Source organism: Lygodium microphyllum, chromosome 17 (genome assembly GCF_053477565.2).
Source record: "Lygodium microphyllum isolate KBCC chromosome 17, Lygodium_microphyllum_v1.1.10, whole genome shotgun sequence".
Lineage (NCBI taxonomy): Eukaryota > Viridiplantae > Streptophyta > Polypodiopsida > Schizaeales > Lygodiaceae > Lygodium > Lygodium microphyllum.
Window position 1 is genome coordinate 92,967,230 of NC_141151.1, and position 19,629 is coordinate 92,986,858.

A 19,629-nucleotide genomic window follows, 5' to 3' on the forward strand; every position below is an offset into this window, starting at 1 on the left:
GATAGCACAGTCGTCATCATTGGACCAACAAGCGGTAGTTGTGTTAACACCTTGTGCAGGCATAACGCTGTTGAGGAGCAGGCGACAAGGCAAGTCAAGTGTGACTGCACAACGGATCAGGCTCACTGTTGGCGAGTAGACGACAACAGTAGCTGGGTACGATAGGGCATCATGGCACAGGGCGATGAGGCAGGACATGGTTATTTATCGCTGGTTGGTACTTGTTTGTACCTTGGTCACTTGTGCGCAGGTTGGGCTTGCATTTGTTGAATTTTCGGTCACATTTGGGCTGAAAATCACGGCTGGCAGTAGTGACAACAGTAATCTCATGCACATTAAGAAGCTTGAAGGAGCACATAACTTTGCAGTTTAGCAAAACAGTGCTATAATATCCTGTTGTAGAAGAAGCAGGCAAAGCCGATTAAGACCAAAGGGGCAAAGCCCACAGACATGGAACAGGAAGATTGGGATGAGTTAAATGAGCTTGCACACTCAACCGTTGAGCTATTGATCTTTGATGCCCATAGACATGGAACATGAAGATTGGGATGAGTTAAATGAGCTTGCATGCTTAACCGTTGAGCTATCGATCTTTGATGCCTTGTTGTTTAACATTGAAGGTTTGGATTCTGCCTATGCTATTTGGACTCGACTGGAAGAACTGTATGCACAGAAGAGTGCCGCAAGCAAAGTTTATTGGCTGAAAAAGCTTATGGATTTGCATATGAAAGAGGGTACAACTATGTCTACTCACTCGAGTGAGTTGAACTCCATTTTCAGCCAGCTGGTTGCCTTGAAGTTCATGATTGATGAAGAATTTAAGGCTACATTCTTGCTTTGCACTCTGCTAGAGAGTTGGGATACATTCAGGACTGTTGTGACCAATTCTAATGCGATCCTTTTGTATCTTGATGTAGAGAGTGCTCTACTCATGGAAGAAATGAATCGGCAAAACAATGCATCCAATAAGTCTTCCAGTGCTTTGCATACTAGAGACAAATCACAACAGAAAGGCAGTTTTAATAGCAAGGGAGGCAGTAAATCACGTGGTAAGGATGTTGAATGCCATCATTGTGGTAAGAAGGGTCACTTTAAATGTGAGTGCTACAAATGGGAAAAAAAGAAAGGAAAGGGCAATAAGTCAGATGATAGCAAGGAAGAGAAGAAAGAGAGTCAGCCTAAGAAGAGCAGTGTCAAAATTGAAGAGGTGAATATATTCACTTATGACAGTGACAGTGGGAATGACGTTCTCTTTGTCTCTTCACACTTTAGTACCTATGCTTTACTTGCATATACGGATGATGACATACATACTTGGATTCTAGATTTAGGTGCTTCCTTTCACATCACCCCTTATCGTGAGTGGTTTTTTGACTATACAGGGGGTCGACATGGTGTTGTCCATCTTGGGGACAACTATGCATGTGACATTGCAGGTATTGGCAGTGTGCAGTTGCAGTTCCAGCATGGTTCTGTCTTCAGACTTCAGCATGTACGGCATGTACCTCAGCTCAAGAAGAGCTTGATTAGCATAGGGCAGCTAGATGACGATGGATTTCATACTACCTTTGGTGATGGGAAATGGAAGATCTGTAAGGGATTTGCTAGAGGTTGTAAAAGTGATACCTTGTATCCCCTCCATGTATCTAGTGTGAGTGATCATGTTGTTGCTGTGACCGAGCAGCCAAGTGTTCTTTGTGGTATGGCCGGTTGGGCCACATGAGTCAAACTGGAATGAAAGTGCTTTCTCGTTTGGGTTACTTGCCTTATCTTCGTTATGTTGATTTTGAGCATTGTGATCATTGTGTTTATGGTAAATATGCACAGACGTCTCGTAAGAAGTCTCTTTTACTGAAATCTTCTCCTCTAGAGTTAGTACATTCCGATGTATGTTAGATGCCAAAGTTATCTTTAGGGGGAAAGAAATATTTTGTCACCTTTGTCGATGATGCTACACGGAAGGTATGGGTTTACCCTATTCGTAGCAAGGATGAAGTGCTTGACAAGTTTAAAAAATTCTTGGCATTGGTTGAAAATCAGATTGATAAGACACTTAAGTAAGTGTCTTTGCTCTGACAATGGTGGAGAATATGTGTCTAAGGCCTTTCAGGCATTTTGTGACAGCAAAGGGATAAAGAGGGAGCTCACTGCTCCTCATAATCCACCCCAAAATGGAGTTGTAGAGCGTATGAATCAGACCATACAAGATAAGGTCCTTACGATGCTGTCTCATGCTGCTTTACCTCATGGTTTTTGAGCAGAGGCTGTTATGATAGTCGTACACTTGATTAATCGGTCACCAAACAGATCTTTTGGTGTGGGGGGGGGGGGAGTTCCCCAAGAAGCGTGGTCGGGCAAGCCACCTTCGTATGCACACTTGAAAGTGTTTGGCTGCGAAGTATTTGTGCACATACGTAAGGAAAAATGCAGTAAACTTGAGTCAAAGTCCTTTATGTGTATTTTCCTAGGATATGGTGATGAAGGTGAAATGGGGTATAGATTATGGGATCTCGAGAAAAGGAAAGTAGTACGCAACAATGATGTTATCTTCCGGGAAGATCGCATGCATTAATAGCCCAAAAAGACTGAGGAGGTTCGTAGGGTTGTATTCCGAGAAGAAATACATTTTGGACAGCAAAATGTGCTCGCTGTACAGCAGCAAATACTTGCTGTAAATGAACCTGTAAATGCAAAAAGTAATACTGGAAATGATCAGTCAGCTATTGCCCACAATGATGAACCATTAAATGTGCAGGAACAGCCAGGATAACAAGCTGTTAATGCTGATTTGCAGGCTGAAATGCAAGGACAGCAAGCTGAAAATGGAAATTTGTAGGAACAACTAGCAAACAATGATCATTGGGTTAGGAGATTGTCTAGGGCTACTAGACAACCTAATAGATTTGTTCATGGTGCAAACAATGTGGCTGATTATGTCATGTTGATAGACTGTGGTGAACCGTCTTGCTTCAAGATAAAGCCATGTTGGGTTAGGAGATTGTCTAGGGCTACTAGACAACCTAATAGATTTGTTCATGGTGCAAACAATGTGGCTGATTATGTCATGTTGATAGACTGTGGTGAACTGTCTTGCTTCAAGGAAGCAATGGATAGACATGACAGCAAGAAATGGTATAAAGCCATGTTGTCAGAGATGGAATCTTTTGAGAAAAATGGCACTTGGGACTTGGTGCAGTTGCCTAAAGGGCAGAAAACGCTTCCATGCAAATGGTTTTACAAGATGGTCACTTCTGGTTCCTCGCCAAAGTACAAAGCAAGATTGGTTGTGAAGGGGTATAAGTAGGAACATGGAGTTGACTTTGATGAGATATTCTCTCCTGTAGTCAAGATGACTACATTGAAAACCATTTTGGGCTTGGTTGTAGTTGAAGATATGGAGCTCATACAGATGGATGTAAAGACTACATAATTACATGGTGATCTGCATGAAGATATATATATGCAGCAGCTTGAAGGGTTTGTGGAAAAAGGGAAAGAGAAGATGGCATGTAAACTCAAAAGGAGTTTGTATGGGTTGAAACAAGTACCAAGAGAATGGTATTATAAGTTTGATACATTTATGTAGTCTCAAGGTTTTCATAGAAGTCAAGTGGATTAGTGCTTGTACACCAAGAAGGCTGCAGATGGTAGCCTGATTATCTTGGTTCTGTATGTTGATGACATGTTGATTGCTGGCAGGGATACTAATGCCTTGGACTCACTGAAGCAAAGTCTTTATGATAGCTTTGACATGAAGGATCTTGGTGATACAAATCACATTCTTGGCATGCGAATACTCAGAGATAGGTCAAAAGGATTACTCTATCTATCTCAGCAAGAGTATATTTCCAAGGTTTTGTAGCGTTTAATATGGAAGGGGAGAAAACAATTGGGGTTTCATTGCCTCTATATGTGAAACTCAGTGTAGAGGGCAACTCTACATCGGATTATGAGAAGGCTGGAATGGCCAAGATACCATATGCTTCAGCCGTTGGCAGTTTGATGTATGCTATGGTTGTTACACGTCCTGACATTTCCTTTGCTGTGGGAGTGGTTAGCATATACATTGCAAACCCTGGTAAAAAGCATTAGGAAGCAATGAAGGGTATTATGAGATACCTCAAAGGCACAAAGGATTTGTGCATCTGCTTTGGAAAGCTGAAGGCATCTGTCGTTGGCTTTACGGATGCAGACTATGTTGGTCATGCGGATTGCAAAAAGTCCACTTCTGGGTATGTGCTTACCTTCACAGGAGGAGGAGTCTCTTGGATCTCCAGGCTACAAAAGTGTATTGCATTGTCTACTATAGAGGCAGAGTATGTGGTTACCACTGAGGCATGCAAGGAGGCTTTATGGCTTTCACTTATGGTGGGAGAGCTTGACATTACAGAGTTACCTGTTCTCCATTGTGATAGTCAGAGCGCTATCATGCTAGCACGGAATCCTGTCTTTCATGCAAAGACGAAGCACATACAAGTGAAGTATCACTTCATTAGAGATGTACTTGACAGCAAGAGCATTGAGCTTGTCAAAGTGCATACAGATGATAATCTTGTAGATCTTCTCACGAAGGGTCTTCTAGCAGAGCGGTTTGCTCATTGCCGACAGATGATGGAAGTTGGATAGATATATGTATTTCAAGTTTGTACATACCTAGACTTAGTTGATTCTTTTCTGCTCCTAAGGCACATTGCCTTTAGGTGGGAGGTTGTTGGGAATAAAGAGCCATCGTGCCTTTTATATGTGCATGGGTGTGAACACACCCTTAGCACATTTGTACTTTCATATATATATCTATCTAAAAACCTAAAGAGGTACACGTGTCATTGTACCCACAAATCGTGCTCACTCTTCTCTCTACCTTGCACACACACACACACACACACTCTCTCTCTGCTGTGAGAAACCTTTACGTGTCTCGATCCTCGCGCTCCAGGGCTCAAAGTAATTAAATTGGCTAGGCCATTTGCAACTTGGAGTAATCCCCAATCTTTGTTGACCCTTAGACAGACATTAATCAATTGATTAATGCTAGTCCCTAGTGTCATCACTGACACTTATTAACCAACTGTCCTAGGGTCAAAGTTGACACCAATTGACCCCCAAAGCCTACATGGCATAACTTATCACAATTTTTGCGTTTAACACCCATTGCATCCTCGCGTTCCTTGGCCTATTACCATGAAATGACTGTCATGTGCATCACATGTGTTTAAACGACCTTGCGCATTTGATAAATAACTTAATCAAATGTTATTAGCAAGATTAAAGCATCTCAAAATTTCATGTCCCCGTGATGATAGACCTCCCCCTTGAAATCTTGCAATCATCCTTAATTGTGTAGTGACCAGGAGGCACAAAGATCGAGACAGTCAGTGTTTGTTAGCAGTTGTGAGATAGAGAGTGAGAGAGAGCAGAATAGAGAGTGTGCATGATTTGTGGGTACAATGACGAGTGTACCACTTTGGGTTTTTAGATAGATATATATATGAAAGTACAAATGTGCTAAGGGTGTGTTCACACCTGAGCACATTAAAAGGCACAAGGGCCTTTATTCCCAATAACCTTCCACCTAAAGACAATGTGCCTTAAGAGGAGAAAAGAATCAACTAAGTCTAGGTATGTACAAACTTGAAATACATATATCTATCTAACTCCCATCATCTTTCGGCAATGAGCAAACCGCTCTGCTGGAAGACCCTTCGTGAGGAGGTCTGCAGGATTATCATCTGTGTGCACTTTGACAAGCTCAATGCTCTTGCTGTCAAGTACATCTCTAATGAAGTGATACTTCATATGTATGTGCTTCGTCTTCATGTGAAAGACGGGATTCCGTGCTAGCATGATAGCACTCTTTGACAAGCTCAATGCTCTTGCTGTCAAGTACATCTCTAATGAAGTGGTACTTCATTTGTATGTGCTTCGTTTTCACATGAAATACGGGATTCCGTGCTAGCATGATAGCACTCTTGACTGTCACAATGGAGAGCAGGTAACTTTGTAATGCCAAGCTCTGCCACCAGACTTGAAAGCCATAAAGCCTCCTTGCATATCTTAGTGGCAGCTACATACTCTGCCTTTGTAGTAGACAATGCAACACACTTTTGTAGCCTAGAGATCCAAGAGATTGCTCCTCTTGTGAAGGTAAACACATATCCAGAAGTGGACTTTCTGCAATCCGCATTCCTGCCTTGGAGTGCATGTCAGGAAAAAGGCCCAAATTTCTTCACAAAATTTCAAAGAAATCGAAGAAATTTATATCTTACAGCTCGAATTTTTGTAGAAATGTCATCTCGGAATGCGTGCCAACAGCAGGAATCTGCCTCATGATACGTGCCAAAGCCTCAAGAACAAAAACCCCAAATTTCTTGCATAAATTTTGAGGAAATTATGCAATCTTGGCACTTCGAGTGCTGTGATGCACATAGGATGTCAATTTAATGAAAAGCCCTAGTTTTTGGACATGTTGGGATGTGCACATAGTGTTCAAGTCCTTGGGTTGAGTTGGTGGCAGTACTGTAGAGTGCCGTTGGTTGCAAGGATTGCATGGGAGGTAGATGGAGTAGATGTAAGCTCTGTGATGCAGGTGGGTGGCAACTCAGATGCCCCAGAACAACGCTAGGGGAGCAGGTTGTACAGGCGCAAATGACAAAGGCATTGGTAGACAGAGAGGTAGCGTGTGTGGGGGACAGGCAGCATCAACCAGAGTGGTGGCTCAAGCGGAGATTAGGTAGCAGGACAGCACGTGAGTAGAGGTATAGGGAGTTGAAGAGGCTCAGGTGGTAGGCTGCTTCTATAGTGTTGGCGGTGGTGTTTGCATGTGCGGCGCTTCTTGTAAGGCGCTGATGGACAAGTGGCGAAGCTGGCCAACAGGGCTGAGTGGGTACAGCAAAGGTAGCTGGGCAGTAGAATTGGTGGGCTGGGCATTGGTGTGGCACCACTCGAACACTCGACGGTGGTACGGAGACTCTAATGGAGTTGCTGGTGGTGACGGACAATAGCGAGAGCTCTCGCCTCTTCTTCTCTTTCCCACAAGGCCAATAGCTGATCATGGCAGGACCGTGGGTGGAGTGGGATCAACAGCGGTGGCTGATTGAAACCCGCGTGGGGGTTGCTTTGATACCAAATGTGAGAAAACAAGTTAGCTATGGAGGAGAGATAACTGAGACAGTGACAATGAGTGAGGTGAAGCAAGAGAGTAGAGTGTACTTGATGAATTGAAAAGATAGAGTGAAGGTACAACCTAAGTTTTGACCTAACCAGCCCACTGACTAGACTGACTAGAGTTAAGCTAACTAACTCTAGTCCCTAGTGTCACTACTTTTAAATGTGAAGACACTAGGTACACACACTAAAGTGACACTAACTAAAGTGTCCATACGACGCAAATTACATGGGCAGTGCCCAGAATTGCCAAATTTTAATAGTACGAAGCAACATACAATGGCGCTTTCTTCTATAGAGGTAAGAGTATGGTGCCCTTTGTTCTATAGCTATGGAGGTAGTTTGGCTCGGTCGGATGTTGGCAAAGATTGGCTTTCCACAGCCGAGATCTACTCAGCTACACATAGACTAGGGTTGTCCATGTTCGACGGACCGGTCAACTCGTCCGACCCATCCAGTCTCATCAGCCACACCCGGTCCCATCTAGACTTGTCTAGTTTGATCCCCGCCCGACTGCGCTGACTATGCCGTGTCCGGACTGTACGCTTGTGGCCAACAAACAGTCACTTTTTTTGACGATTTTTCCTTGTTTCTTTTAGCGCTTTCTTTTTTTCTTTTTTTTCTTACTGCTTCTTTTTCTTTCTTTTCTTTCTTCTTTATCTCTTGAATCTTCTCTATTCTTTATTTTCTTTCTCTCTATTCTTTTCTTTCTTTCTTATCTCTCTTTTCTTCCTCTCACACATAGACTCAAGAGAAAAGATTAAAGATTAAACTAACAAGTTTAAAAACTCTCTTTTCTACACACAATAGCACAATGCAACCATCCTCTTCCATGGATGATGGGCCACCATTCAAATTTCAGAATCTCTCTCTCTCTCTCTCTCTCTCTCTCTCTTCCCCCAACCCTAAAACCCAAAGCACTCTTTCTTTTTATAAAAAATTACCCCTTCGTACTCTCTCAAGCTCTCTCCTCCCTTAACCTCTCAACCCTTCCAACCTCCTCCTCCATCAAGCTCTAGCCTCTTTCTACTCCCTCTGATTGTAAGGATTTCTGAGTTGAGAGTACAATGATGGCACCGCCTTGCCCAAGCAAGCGAACGCTGTCGAGAGAGGCAGTGTTGGCTTGGGTGCGACAGGACACCATCTTTGAGCTGACGCCCAACCTTGGGGTATGGCATCCCTTTAAGGGAATCCGTTGGGATTGGCGATTTTAGTTGGTGAGAGTCCAGCACTACCTGGGCCCTTGTACTGGGGTGCTAGGTGCCTACCCACATTCCACCCTATGGGCGGAATCTTCCAAGGACCTCGGTCTTGAAGGAAGTAGCGAAATCATAAGCTAGTAGTATAGGGTTCCGTCTTTGAGTCTGATTAGACACCCGGCTTAAAAAACAAAAAAACAAAACAAAAAATGTGTAGAGAGTTGAGAGCAATAGAATGAGAGTGTGAGCACGACACTTGATGTTGGGTACAAAATCTTGTGTGTGTGTGTGTGTGTGTTTGTGTGTGTAGTATAACAAGTGAAGGGTGTGTTCACACCCACACTCCCAAACTCGGCAAAAAGAAACGGTGAGTCTTTATTTCCAACAACCTCCCACCTAAAGGCAATGTGCCTGAAGGTAGAGGAAAGAATCAGCTAAGTCTATGTATGTACAAAGTTGAAAGACACATATACTATCCAACCCCCATCATCTGGTGGCAATGAGCAAACCGCTCGGTTGGAAGACCCTTCGTAAGAAGATATGCATGGCTATCATCTGTATGTATCTTGACAAGCTCAATGCCATTGCTATCAAGTACATCCTTGATACCTGTATGTGCTTTGTCTTTGCATGAAAGATAGGATTCCATGCTAGCATGATAGCACTCTGATTGTCACAGTGGAGGATAGGAACCTTTGTAATCCCAAGCTCTCTTACTAGATGTGAAAGCCATAAAGCCTCTTTGCATGCCTCTGTGGCAGCCACATATTTTAAATTTGTAGTAGACAATGCAACACACTTTTGCAGCCTAGATATCCAAGAGACAGCTTTTCTTGTGAATATGAACACATATTCTGAAGTAGACTTCCTGCAGTTAGGATGACCAGCATAGTTTGCATCCGTGAAACCGACAACATATGACTTCTGCTTACCAAAGCCCTTAAGGTATCTCATGATACCCTTCACTACTTTCCAATGCTTTTTGCCAGGATATACCATGTATGTGCTAACCACTCCCACTGCAAATGCAATGTCAGGACGTGTAGCAATCATAGGATACATCAAGCGACCAACAACTAAAGCATAGGCTTGGCCATTTCAGCCTTTTCATTATCTGATGTAGGGTTGTCATCTACACTAAGTTTCACATATGGAGGTAATGGTATACTAATAGAATTCCCCTCTTCATATTGAAACACTGCAGAACTTTCGTAATATACTACTGCTGTGATAGATAAAGAAGACCCTTTGATATGTCTCTGAGTATACGCATGGCAAGAATGTGATTTGCCTCACCAAGATCTTTCATATCAAAGCTATTGTGTAGACTCTGCTTCAAGGAGTCCAAGGCATGAATATCCTTGCCTGCAATTAGTATGTCATCCATATACAGAACCAAGAGAATAAGGCTGCCATTTGCTATGTTCTTGGTGTATAAGCAGTGATCAACTTGAGCACGACGAAATCCTTGAGATTGCATGAATGTATCGAATTTGTGATACCATTCTCGTGGTGCCTGCTTGAGCCCATATAGACTCTTGTTGAGTTTACATACCATGTGCTCTTTTCCCTTTGCAACAAAACCGTCAGGCTGTTGCATATAGATTTCCTCATGCAGTGATCCATGTAAGAAGGTGGTTTTTATATCCATCTGTATGAGTTCCATGTCCTCAGATGCAACCAAGCCCAAGATGGTTTTGCAAAGTAGTCATTTTGACTACAGAAGAAAAGATTTCATAAAAATGAATTCCATGTTCTTGCTTGTACCCTTTAGCAACCAAGCGTGCCTTATACTTGGGCAAAGAACCAGAAGTGACTTTCATTTTGTAAACCCATTTGTAGGGTAGCACTTTTTGTCCTTTTGGTAAATGTACCAAATCCCAAGTGCCATTCTTCATGAGAGATTCCATTTTTGATAGCATTGCTTTTTGCCATTTCTTACTACCTGTCTATCCATTGCTTCTTGGAAGCATGACGGTTCACCACAATCTGTTAATATGACATAATCAGCCACATAGTTTACTCCAGGAACAAATCTATTTGGCTGTTTTGCGTTGTGGTTGACCTACGGACCCAATGGTCAAAATTTGCTGGCTGTCCAGTCTGCAAATTTGCATTAACAGCTTGCTAATTTGCAGGTTCAGCATGCTATATAGTTGGTTTAGGTTGTTCCAAGTGCACATGTTCTTGTTGAATTTGTGGGACATCATGGGCAAGATCCTGCTGATCATTTTCAGCATCATTCTCTACATTTTCAGGGACATTTACATCAAGTATTTGCTGCTGTCTAAAGGGCATTCTTTGGTGTCCTATTGGTACATCCTCCCGGCATACAATCCTTTTGACCTCCTTTGTTCTTTTGGGCTGTTTGTGGTGCGATCTTCCCAGAAGATGACATCATTGCTGCATACTACTTTTCTTTTCTCGGGATCCCATAATCTATACCCCATCTCACCTTCATCACTATATTTTAGAAAAATAGATTTACAGGGCTTTGGCTTAAGTTTGCTGTGTTCTTCCTTGCGTATGTGCACAAATGCCTTGCAGCCAAACACTTTCAAGTGTGCATCCGAAGGTGGCTTGCTTGACCACGCTTCTTGAGGGACTTCCCTCCCCCCCCCCCCCCCCCCCCCCCCCCCCCAAAAGACGTGTTTGGTGAGTGATTAATCAAGTGTACGGCTGTCATAACAGTCTGTGCCCAAAAACCATGGGGTAAAGTAGCATGCTATAGCATTGTACAGACCTTGTCTTGAATGGTCCTATTCATATGCTTTGCAACATCATTTTGCGGCGGATTATGAGGGGCAATAAGCTTCCTTTTAATCCCTTTGTTGTCACAAACGTCTTGAAAGGCTTTGGACACATATTCCCCACCATTGTCATAGCAAAGGCATTTTAACGTCTTGCTAGTCTGATTTTCAGCAAGTGCTAGAAATTTTGTAAATTCATCCAAGGCCTCGTCTTTGCAACAGATTGGATAAACCCATACTTTGTGTGCGGCATCATCAACAAAGGTAATGAAATACTTCTTCTCCCCTAAAGATAATCTTGGTATTTGACATACATCTGAATGTACTAACTCTAAGGGTGAAGACTTTAGAGAAAGAGATTTTTTGTGTGATGTTCGAGCATGTTTACCATAAGTACAATGATCACATTGTTCAAAATCAGTATACCTCAAAGAGGGTGAATAAACCAAACGAGAGAGCACTTTCATTCCAGATTGACACGTGTTCCAACTGGCTATGCCACAAAGAAACACTTGGCTGCTCAATTATGGCAACAATATGATCACGCACACTAGATACATGCAAAGGATACACTTGACTGCTCAGTTATAGCGACAATATGATCAGCACACTAGATACACGCAAAGGATACAAAGTATCACTTTTTGGACCCCTTGTCAACAATGCAGGAGTCCTTATATATTTTCCATTTGTTATCACTAAAGGTGGTGTGATAGCCTTCATCATCTAGTTGCCCTGTGCTTATTAAGCTCTTCTTGAGCTGAGGTTCATGTCTCACATTATGCAAAACAAACACAGAGCCATGCTGAAATTCCAGTTTCACACTGCTAATGCTTGCAATTTTACATGCATAGTTATCTCCCAAGTGGAGGACAGCACGTATACCACCATTGTAGTCAGAGAACCACTCATGATGTGGTGTGACATGAAAGGACGCACCTGAATCAAGTATCCAAGTGTGCATATCATCCTCCAAAAAAGAAGCAAGAAGTACATCACCATCATTGTCATTATCATGAGTGACTACATTAACCTCTTCTATTTTTACATTGCTCTTTTTGGTAGGCTGGCTATCCTTATTTTCAGCCTTGTTGGCTTCATTGTTTTTGTTTTTGCCCTTCTCTTTTTTCAATTGAAAGCAATTCCTTTTATAGTGCCATTTTTTGCCACAATGATGGCACTCCACATTCTTTCCACGAGATTTGCTGCATGCTCTGTTTTTAGAATTGCTCTTATGCTGAAATTTGCCTCTAGTGTGTAATGCATTTGAAGACTTGTTTGTTGAGTTATTCTGCCTATTGAGTTCTTCCATTAGCAAAGAACTCTCCACATTAGAGTATAACAGCTGAGGATTCGAATTACTAAAAGCTGTTCTGAAAGTATCCCTACTTTCAGGCAAAGTGCATGGCAAGAAAGTAGCTTGGAACTCTTCATCAATATGGAAATCCAAAGCAATTAGCTGACTGAAAATTGAGTTAAACTCATTCAAATGTATAGACATGGCTGTACCCTCTTCCATGCGAAAATCCATCAGTTTTTTCAGCCAATAAACGCTGCACTTTTCTGAGCATATAATTCTTCAAGCCTTTGCCACATTGCATATGCTGAATTTAGCTTCTCAATGTTGAAGAGCAAGTTGTCTGACACTGAGAGCTCAATGGTAGAGCGAGCAAGCTCATCCAAGTCATCCCACTTGTCTTGTTCCATGTTTGTTGGTTTGATTCCCTTTGTTTTGATGGGCTTTACATGTTTCTTCTGCACCAAGACATTGTAGCATTGTTTTTACCAAATTGCAAAATTACGTGCACCCTCAAGCTTCTTAATGTGCAAAAGATTACTGCTATCACTGTTTCCAGCCATAATTTGTTGTCCCAAATTGACTAACCAGTCACCAAAGGCAAGCCCAAATGTGACACAAGTGACCATAGCACACAAGAGTACTGACCAGCAATGAAAATCCCAAGAGTGCACAAATTTCAGATCTGCAAATAGATTTTCAGGATTAAAAAATGTCGTTTGTTGCACTCCTCAAGCAATTTCTGACACATTTAGAGACCAAGCCACAAGTTACATGTGAAATTCCGAAAATTTCACTACAATTTCTGCTCCAAAGGCATTGTCGAGCACAAATTTGACAATTTGGATCAAAAGCCCCAAAATTTTAGAGGATAATCTGTTCAGATTGCATCAATTCAAGTACCCAAGTGCATATATCAGGCAATTCTTGCACAAATTGATGAAATTCTGCAAAAGCCCCAAATTTCTTGGGTCCGGTGTGCACAAATTTCACTGAAATTGAAGAAATTTCATTGAAATGTGAAATGCCTTAAAATTTCACGGGCATATGTTCACTGAATTCACACTTTTTGAGTCAGATTGTCCACTTTTGTACTAAAGTCCCAAAATCTGGAAAAAACCTGAATTTTCCAAGAGTAGATATGCGTAGATTTGTATTCTGTGCTTGTACGCGCGAACGTATAGTAGAGAAGGGAGAGGAAACTAAAAAATAAATAAATTTCAGATTAAAAAAAACGTTGATTGCCCATTCCACTTTGCCGCCCAGTGAGACTGTTGGCGCGTTTGGTCGTCGCATCCTGGCGGTCACGTCTGTAGCCCGTCACCGTGTCTGCCCGTCACATTCATGCTGAACCCGGTTGCGTGTCACTTGGGCCTGGTCAGTTGCAATGTTTTGCCTGCAGGCTGCGACCTGTCGATTGGTACCTGTCAAGCTCGTCTACAACTCTTGCGACACCTGCAACACTTGAAGCTGCTGCGTGCCTATCATGCAGCCTGACGCTTTTCACTAGCTTTGGGAAGCGTGGACAACCTATGCTTTGATATCAGTTTGATGTAAGGATTTTGAGCTGAGAGTGAATGTGCAGAGAGTTGAGAGCAATAGAGTGAGAGCGTGAGCACGATACTTGATGTTCGGTACAAAAACTAATGTATCACTTTTAGGTTTTGAATGAATATATATATATATATATATATATAGTACGACAAGTGAATGGTCCATTCACACCTACACACCTAAACTCGGCAAAAAGGCACGATGAGCCTTTATTCCCAATACCCTCAAGCTCTCTACTTCTTTAAGCTCTCTATCCTTTCCACTCCTTTTTTCAATCATCTCACCCTTCACCCGTGACCCTCTAAGCTCTTTCTATACATCATCAATGGCATCCTCTCTTCACGAGGCCTTTCGCTTGTATTGTGCCTACTTTAAACTAGTGAAGGAGAAATCCAATACTTACAAGCGGCAATGCAAGTATTGCCCAAAGCTTCAAACCTCATCCGTCACTCGGCTTCTCATCCATCTTTGCAAATTAGAAGGGGAGGCCACACCATGCCCCGGTATTTCCGACGATGTCTATGAAGATTGTTATCATAAATACTTGTCATTGAAGCGGTGCAAAGGCCTTTCAAGGGCAAGTGAGGAGGTGATCTCTCCCCATCACAAGGTCTCGAATGCGGAAGATGATCCTTCTCCAATTGTCTCGGTTTCCTTTGTTGGAGGGGCCTCTTCTATCCCATCTAGAAAAAGCTATTTGAGTGGTGTACCTATGCCCAAGAGACAAGCCACTCTTGCCCAAGCAACGGGGCAAGTTTTTGGTCCTCTCTCCTTTCTCAAGGAGAGGCAAAGACAAGTGGAAATAGAGATTGCACGTACCATAATTGAGTGCAATCTTGTGCAATCTTTCTTTCCATATTCTCAAAGTGGATCGATGGAAGCGGATGGTAAAAGCCATTACTGCCATTGGTCCATGCGAAGGATGGTACAGTGTCACATACAATGACATGTGTACCAAGAAACTCAATGAGGAGAGAGAGAAAATTGACAAGTCCCTTGAGCTTGTGTGGCCGTTTGAGCGAAGTGTGGATGCTCTATCTTATTCGATGGATAGAGTGACCGCAAAAAAAAAGAGGGACCATCAACATCCTTGTCTCTTGCCCACTTGGCATATACTTCCTATGAGCGGTGGATGTGGGTACAAGGGGAAGGAGAACCATGGGTTTGTTCATGTATTGGCACATACGGCGAGCCATTATTGAGGTAATACTTCTAAATCCATTATTTTGTAATCTATCTTTTCTTTTAACTTCTCAAATTTATTTTAATTTCATCATGTATAATCTTGTAGGTTGGGCCGCAAAATGTGGTGCAAGTTGTTACGGACAATGCCTTGAATTGTGTATCTATGGGGCGGAAACTTGAGGCCGACTTTCCATCCATAGTATGGACACCATGCACTACATATTGTCTAGATCTTCTTATGGAAGATATAGGCAAGTTGGAGTGGGTAGCGAGGATTGTCAAGGATGCTTGCTTAATTGTTGGCATTGTCAACTTCAAGGTCCGAATTCTTGTGATTTATCGCTTATACTTGGACTTGGAGTTGAAGAAGCTCTTGAAGACTCGGTTTGCGGTCATGTGGCTTTTCCTGAGCATCTCTATAATGTTCGCAATAAGCTACAAAAAACGGTCGTGTTAGATGAGTTTAAGGAGTGGCTTGAAGGAGAGTCCACATCAAGCCAAGTAGAAGCAAAGGCCATTCAAAGGCTTTGCTTAAAGGAGGAATTTTGGATGGATGTGAGAGGCATTGTCAATGTCGTCACTCCCATCTACAAGGTGCTTCGCATATGGCGGACATGGGGGGGGCTTACTACTGGCCTCTTCTATCATCTTATGGTGGATATGATGGAGGAGATACAATCATTGACCATCTTGGATGGGAAGGCCTCTTTTTCATGGTACTGTTTTTATTTCTTTATTTTAAAAATGATTCATGCTTTTTTTTAGTTTTAGAATCTATAATTCATATTATCTCACTTTTTTTTTTTCAAATTTCGCCTCTAAATCTCCCTCTAAATCTCTATCATCTTACACCTATTGTAGCGACATCTTGGATATCATCCCTGAAAGAGACGATATTCTCTTTTTGATGAAGAAAAGATGAGAGTAGATGAAGCGACCCATATATGGGTTTGTGGCACTCTTGCATCTCGACTTAAAAAAACCCTCTCTCTTCATAGATGCCAATGTCCTTGCCGATTGTGATGCCTTTATTTAAAAGGCTTTGGTGGAAGAGTACCATGGTACCTTCCTCCAAGAGTTCATCAATTATAGCGATCAAAGGGCCACTGCTTTTGTATCTACCATTTGTTGGAAGCGAGAATCGTTGGTGAAGCCCCTTTTTTGGTGGGAGTCATTTAGCTACCAATTGCACCGCCTCCAAAGAGTGGCCTTACGTATTCTTGCATATGTTTGAAAATCTCTTTTTTTTTCCATTTAATTCTAGTTACAACTTGTAAGTTTAAAGTTTAAACTCACTTTTTCTTCACATGGTTTAGGATTGTTCGTTGGGTGCATGTGAGAGGAATTGGTCCCATCTATTTCCTTATGCACGCCAAAGTTTGTAATAAGCTTAGTACACGACAATTGGAGCGACTAATTTATTGTCGCTCCAATTTACGCATGTTACGCAAGATGCATGAGATGTCTATGGCAAGACAAGTATCGTATATTCATTTTTTATACTTTTTAGTTTATAACTCTATTAATAGATTTTGAAATATATTTAGAGAAGTTTCATTTGTTTAATCTAAGTTTTTTATCTTTTAAATGCATAGATAAATATGGATTCACCCAAGCTCTCTGCTGGCACACTTAAAAGTGTGACACGTGAAAGAGACTTGGAGGAGGAGCAAATCTTTAGGGATCTTTACTTGGAGCTCGAGGAGATAGACCGACGCATCGGTTGACTGTGATGCACATGGGGCCCTTAGATGCTACACGAGGCATGGGAGTGGCTCGAGAAGTACTCCTAGTTCGGCCCAAGAGGACATACGTATCATTGTCTCTCACGTAGAGCTTAGAGAGCCCGAGTATGATGATGAGGGCAATGTCATTAGTGAGGGTGATTTTGTTGAGGAGGGTGTGGCTCCTCAAGTGACAACGAGGATGCTTCCACCTTCGATGCCGAGAGTGATATGAGCACCTAGAGTAATCATGTATCTTGATTCGGATTGAACCATGGATGATGGCTTTTATCTCAATCCATTTTTGTACACTTTTTGTGTGAGATTGCATATCTGGCTCATAATAAAGTTGTGGGTTTCATTATTTATGCTACACTCTTGAGTCTCGACTCTTGAGTCTTGTTTCAACTCTCTTTTACACTTTTTACTTGTATCTCGAAGTTTATGCTTTAACTTTTAAGTCCAAACATTAAGCATAGACTTAAAATTATATGCATTTTTTCTTTCATTAGACATAGGTCCAAGATTTAGTAGTCTGATTAGTACCATACTAGCACCAGACTGTACTAATTGGACGCCATCTGATATGGCAACCTTGACGTAGACAACCAAAGTGCCTTGACTAGCTAAGAACCCCGTGTTTCATACTCGCATGAAGCACATCAAGATTCAGTACCATAATGTTCGAGAATGGATCGTGAATTTTGAGTTATTGGTGGCCTACTTCCCATAGAGGACAATGCAGCAGACATCTTCACAAAGCCTTTGCCTAAGTCTTCCATGCTCCATCACATGAGATTGTTGGGTCTTCAAACACTCCTAGAATCTGAGAGGGGGTGTTAGCCTACCTATTTTAGGGTTTGTCAGTCTTTCATCTCCTGGTTGTGAGCTCCAATCAAAGTTTGACGGAGACATTGCAGTCTTATCAGTGTAGTGTGCATTTCCATGCATTTCTTTTGTTTGTGCACAATTAGTGTGCTTTTCTAGTGTATGTTCTGCATTTCCCAGCTTGTCTCCATCTGCTAGACATTGTCCAGATACCCTGGCGTTTTTGCCACATCAGCAGCCTGTTTTTGCAGCATTTATTGTTGCCGACTGCAAGGCTGCAGTCGGCCAAGTTTGGCAGGTCGACTAGATTTAGCTGTCCTCAGCTATTTATAGCTGGCTGGGGGCTGGGGCAGATCCATTCTCTTCTGTAGGTTGTGGTGCACACTCTGTCTCGGGCATACTCCTCCATCTCTAGTGCTGTCATCATCATTCTCAGCTTGATTTGGTGCCCTCACTGATGCCTTGGGCTGTGCGTGGGGATTGATCAGTCCATTCTATTGTATTCAGCATTTGTCTTCAGTCAGTGCAGGTTTCTTTCTTCTTTTGCTTGTTGTCTTTCTCTTTCCTTCTCTTTGTGTTCATGGTTCTCTTCCATTTCACACTCTCACAATTTCACCTTTGCCTGCTGATCTTTCAGCTCTTTGTTTCTTTGCTTGGACAACATTTTGGCTCTCAGACTGTAAGACATTGCTCCCCAAAAGCACATAACAAAAGAGTTTAGAGGATCCATCCAAAGGCAGCACTTATCCTTCATGTGCAATCTCGTGCCCACTCTGTATCTTCAGAATATGCTTGCTGCCTTGTTCAGGAGAGCGATAGTGTGTGTGAGAGAGTATTTTTCAATATTGGGGAAGCTTGTTGGTTGTGCAATGATGGTTTTGGCTTTCTTATTGACTGTGTACGCATGTTTTAAGAAATTGCTCTGAGAAGGGAGGGGTGTAGGATTCAACTCTAGTGTTTTTTGTCCTGAGAAAAAGGTGTGGTTAATCATATTTCTCAGAAGAATTTTAGAAAGAAGTACATGTGCTCAACAGTCTAGCTGGAGCTGTCTGAAAATTAGAAAACAATCATATGATGCTGGTGTTTCTTACTCTCAGATTGATGAGATAATGAAAGAGGCAATTCAACGTGATTGTACACGGTATGCTCCTGGTATCGAGATAATAAGTGTACGGGTTACTAAACCTGCAATCCCAAGAACAATTGCTCGGAACTACGAACAGATGGAGGAAGAGCGGACAAAGGTGGGTTTCAGTCATTTTACATCGCATTCCTCATTGAAAAACTTTTATCTAACTCGTGTTGCCCCAAAAGGTGTTGATTGCCTCTGAGATGCAAAAAGTAGTAGAAAAAGAAGCAGAGACCCAGAAAAAGAAGGCAGTGACAGAGGCTGAGAAAGAGGCGCAGGTCAGTATGATTTTAATGAGCCAACGTGTGATGGAGAAAGAGAGCATTAAACGACAGCAGGAGATAGAAAATGAGATCTTCTTGGCAAGAGAGAAGAGTTTTGCAGATGCAAATTTTTATAGGTGCGGTTTTGCCCTTTCTTATTGCTTGAATTATTATGCATATTTGAATTCTTGATTAGTGATTCAGATGGTGTATGGGCATTGTGATTCGAACTTTAGTTTGGTTTTCAGGGTTGTAAAAGAGGCAGAAGCTAATCAGCTGAAACTTACTCCCCAATTCTTAGAGCTGAAGTTCATTGAAGCCATAGCCAACAACTCCAAGATTTTCTTTGGGGAAAAGGTCTGTTTGCTGCATTGCTTACATTGAAGGTTCTAGTGAAAGTGGCTGTGTATAGCACAAGACGTTTCAGACAAATTCTCAATATCATTCCCATATTCTGAATTATGACATCATCATGAGCTTTTGCTATGGAGGGATCACATACCTAGCTAGATGTGATTGAGGTAGGGGGTTGCTGG

The 19,629-nt window shown here is 42.1% G+C and overlaps 2 protein-coding genes across 5 annotated transcripts in view; both read left to right on the plus strand.

The window, feature by feature from the left end:
- LOC148022144 (SPFH/Band 7/PHB domain-containing membrane-associated protein family) overlaps positions 1-19,629 on the plus strand; it is a 39,154-nt gene that overhangs the window by 18,978 nt on the left and 547 nt on the right. For all 4 annotated transcript variants that reach the window (XM_087697776.1, XM_087697778.1, XM_087697779.1 and 1 more), the window contains 3 exons: positions 18,799-18,945; positions 19,016-19,230; positions 19,342-19,450. In XM_087697776.1, the coding sequence (XP_087553902.1) occupies positions 18,799-18,945; positions 19,016-19,230; positions 19,342-19,450 (471 nt within the window). The remainder of the gene's footprint in view (positions 1-18,798; positions 18,946-19,015; positions 19,231-19,341; positions 19,451-19,629) is intronic.
- LOC148022145 (uncharacterized) lies at positions 14,168-18,788 on the plus strand. Its single transcript, XM_087697780.1, has 2 exons — positions 14,168-15,167; positions 15,256-18,788. The coding sequence occupies exons 1-2, from the start codon at positions 15,123-15,125 to the stop codon at positions 15,604-15,606; spliced, it is 396 nt and encodes a 131-aa protein (XP_087553906.1). The 5' UTR covers positions 14,168-15,122; the 3' UTR covers positions 15,607-18,788.

What these genes read in the sequence shown, in the direction of transcription:
- LOC148022145 (XM_087697780.1), top strand. Translation starts at nt 15,123, where the DNA reads ATGGGTTTGTTCATGTATTGGCACATACGGCGAGCCATTATTGAG. An exon ending in TACGGCGAGCCATTATTGAG is followed by an intron (nt 15,168 to 15,255) that starts GTAATACTTCTA and finishes ATAATCTTGTAG; the next exon opens with GTTGGGCCGCAAAATGTGGT.